The 3,654-nt window shown below is 36.0% G+C and overlaps 1 protein-coding gene across 1 annotated transcript; it reads left to right on the top strand.

Moving 5' to 3' along the window:
* Window positions 1-2,623: 2,623 nt before the first annotated feature.
* LOC103441753 (SKP1-like protein 11) lies at window positions 2,624-3,245 on the top strand. The gene has a single exon (XM_008349613.3). The coding sequence runs from the start codon at window positions 2,637-2,639 to the stop codon at window positions 3,207-3,209; it is 573 nt and encodes a 190-aa protein (XP_008347835.3). The 5' UTR covers window positions 2,624-2,636; the 3' UTR covers window positions 3,210-3,245.
* Window positions 3,246-3,654: the final 409 nt, after the last annotated feature.

Below are 3,654 nucleotides of genomic sequence, written 5' to 3'. Positions count from 1 at the left end.
TTGAGTCATATTATTGTAAGCCCAGTATGCTAATGACTGGTTTGGTATTGTTGTGCTTCGAAAAAGACTGTTTCTGTTGTGCTGTGAGAATAAGCTTATTTTTGCTGCTTCACGTTTTCAGTTTTTTTTTTCACCCAACATTGTGAAAATAAGTTGTTTTTAAGTGTTTACCAAATACATTTTTCAGCTCAGCTTTTTTTTTATACTCACTTTTTATAAAATCACTTCAGTAAAATCAGTACTAAGCCCAACCCCTCCCCTTTAGTATAGATATTATCATTTGCTCAAAAAATAAAAAAATAAAAAAACTTGTGACACGTTACACAAGCATAGTACGGATGCTTGCTGCTTCTTTGGAGTATCCAAACAGGTAGCATCAACAGAACTGACTTTTATTGGTTTGGTTTTATACTTTTGAAACAATGACGGAAGTGTTTTAAAAATGGCTGAAGCTTTTGATAAAAATATTTTAAAAACCAATCCTTAATAAAAATCCAAGTAGATCCTGGAAAAATACTTTAAGTGCTTCTTGCAAGAAGCACATATTTGGTACTTCATCCAACAAGCACTTAAGGCGCTTTTGGAACCTAAAATCAATTTCACCAAAAGTGATTTCAGTCATTTTAAAAGTATTTCCAAAGAGTTCTAAAACTAAACTGAATCGATCATATATCTTTGAATTGTTCATTTTATTTATTTTGCACACGTCGACTTATTATAGGTTATTTGGAAGTCTTACGGTACCATACTTTGAGTTCCTACATGATATAAGTTGTAATGACTATTAATAATTAGGAGATATGTCTGTATTTATGTTTATGTAAAATTATAACTAGTAAATCGTTTTCTAGTATGATATTTTATTTAATTAAAACTTAGTCCTAGTTAACTTGATGAAATTTTATGTTCTGTTAAACTTAGTCTTTTGACTGAATTGGAATGTGTTAGGTGTGAGGATGTTTAGAAATTAAAATTCTTGAAATGTTGACCTTTTTAATTAGTGCATTGGAATTGACTTTAACTGACCGAATCAAATTGATTAACAATGCTTTGGTTTGGTTTTGTTTTCAATATATAGTGGTATTGGTCAAAACTGAATCAAATTGAACTATAGAATACTAGTTGATTTGATTATATTTTTAGTATTTAATTGAATCAAACCGAATCGCACATACCCTTACAAATATTTTTATGATAATAGGTTTTTATTTCAAAAACCTTGAAGGTACGAAGAAAATGTATTAGAAGAAAATCAAATGGAATATGAAACAGTACTCGTAACATACATGAAGAATCAATAAACACAATATTAAAGAAGGTTGTGAAACTCGTCAAATATATTGGTTTTTTTTTTTTGGTAAAGATAATATTTGTTTTTAAAATGGGAAAGTGAGAGGGAGAAAAAAGAGGAACGTGGAATGGGAGAGAGAAGTTTGTATGTTATTTTTTATTTTTCAAATTAGAGGATGTTAGGATCACCTGTAGGTGAGATTTAAAAAAAATTGTAAAATTTAGTTTGTGTGAATTTACTTAACTGCCCATAATTTTAATTTGTGGTAGAGGACTAAATTGCCTTTTCACCATCTTTTGGTTGACAAAGAGAGTTTCATTAATATGTAGTTTAGATATACTGTTTTGTTGATGTTTTTTTATTAACTAAAAAAAAAGGTCGTACCCAGTGCACAAGGCTCCCGCTTTACGCAGGGTCTGGGAGAGAATCAAAGAAATTTTCATTGGAGATAATTAAAGATATTTTCAAATCATAGATTTTGTTAGATTAAATGTTAGGTTAGCCATCGACAAGGTTCGAACTCACGCCATCATGCAATGACTCAGCACTTTTCCACCACAGTTATAAAGGGCCACTTGCAACCAAGATTCTAAAAAACGTTAGGCGCTAGTCGGGCGGCAGGCTAGGGTCTAGCGCCTAGGCGGGCACTTAGGCAGATTAAACGGATTTAAGAAAATTTATTATATTTCAGGTAAATAAATGTCTGTTTATACTTAAAATATATAATATATATAATTATGTCATAAACTATAAAATAGAATGACATATATATTATGAAGTATTGGAACATAACGAAAACATGGGGAACAAGCATATAATATGTGTTCATTTAAGTATTCAACAAGTCTCTTACAATTTTTTGAAAAAAAATGAAATGCAAAATAAAAGTTATCTATTTTCTGTCTAAGTAAATCGCAACCTATGCGGGTCTGGACGGGTTAGGCGGTCCAGGCAGGCGCCTCATCAGGTCTAGCACTCTTCTTAATTTTCAAACGCCTATGCATTAATCGAGATGGTGGCCAGCCGCCTAACATCTAGGCGGCGCTAGGCGGGGATTTTTAGAACAATGCTTGCAACATGATCAAAGATATAAACATGTCAAATGTGAAAGTCCTGGTTTTCCGCAGGAACTCCAAATACTTCATGGATTCTCATTCCCATCCCAAACGTGTGATTAGCACATTAACGATTAAAGCCACACACAAACTCTCCCTAATCCTAATTAGGAACGAATTAATCCCACCTCAGTTCCTTTCGGAAAATCCCAAACCACCCCTATATATATAATCCCCTTCTCTTTAAATCCTAAACCCTAAACCTAGATTCGTGAACCGTGCTCATCGACATGTCGACTGAGAAAGAGGATATCGAAGCTCGTGACGCCACTGACACCGAGGAAGAGGAGCAGTCGGCGACGGAAAACTACGAGAGCAAGAAGATCTCCCTCAAGACCTCTGATGGCGAGATCTTCGAGATCGAGGAGAATGTCGCGATGCAGTTCCAGACTGTCAAGACATTCTTCCAAGATGAGAGCGTGGCACGCGACATGGTGATGCCGGTCCCGAACGTCCACAGCGGGGAGCTCGTCAAGATCATCGATTTCTGCACCAAAAGCCTAGATCTGAATCGGAAGGCGGAGCACGAGGAGGTGTCGAAGAAGGAGCTTAGGAAATTCAACAACGATTTCGTCAAGGATGAGACCACCGGTAACGTGATGGAGCTGACCCTGGCCGCCGATTACTTGAACGTCGATCAAATGCTGGAGGTGCTGAACCAGTGCGTCGCCGATCGGATCAAGAATAAGAGCGTCGAGTACGTGAGGAAGTTGTTCGGCGTCGAGAGTGATTTCACGCCCGAGGAAGAGCAGAAGCTTCGCGATGACTATGCATGGGCTTTTGAAGGAGTCGATGAAGACTGAAAATTAAATTATTTATTGTTAGAAAGTTACAGTTTCTTGTTGTCGTTGAATTTAGGGTTAGGGTTTATTTTGTGGAAGTTAAAAGGGGAAGACTTGTAGTGGAATTTTTTTTTTTTGGTTAAACGATAGATTTTGTTAAATTAGTCACCGATGAGGTACTTCTTTCCACTAAGGTGGTAAAGGGCCGCTAGTGGATACTGGAGCACAAATAAGAGGTCACACATGCATGATAGCATCAACGAGTACTAAATTTAGAAGTCAGAGACCTATAGTTAAAGAAACCACAATGAAAAGGCAGCATCACTCTTTGATGATCTTACAACCATCAACAAAAAGTATTGCTATGAATTACAAATCGAACTTCATCCTCATAATCTGTTTCAAGTGCACAAAAATCACGATCTCAAATTTGAACAACAGTTGCTGCACTAAGGTTCGATGTTAA

Source organism: Malus domestica, chromosome 08, assembly GCF_042453785.1.
Source record: "Malus domestica chromosome 08, GDT2T_hap1".
NCBI lineage: Eukaryota > Viridiplantae > Streptophyta > Magnoliopsida > Rosales > Rosaceae > Malus > Malus domestica.
The sequence above is the reverse complement of the archived record's forward strand: the minus strand, read 5'-3'. Positions and strand labels throughout refer to the sequence as shown.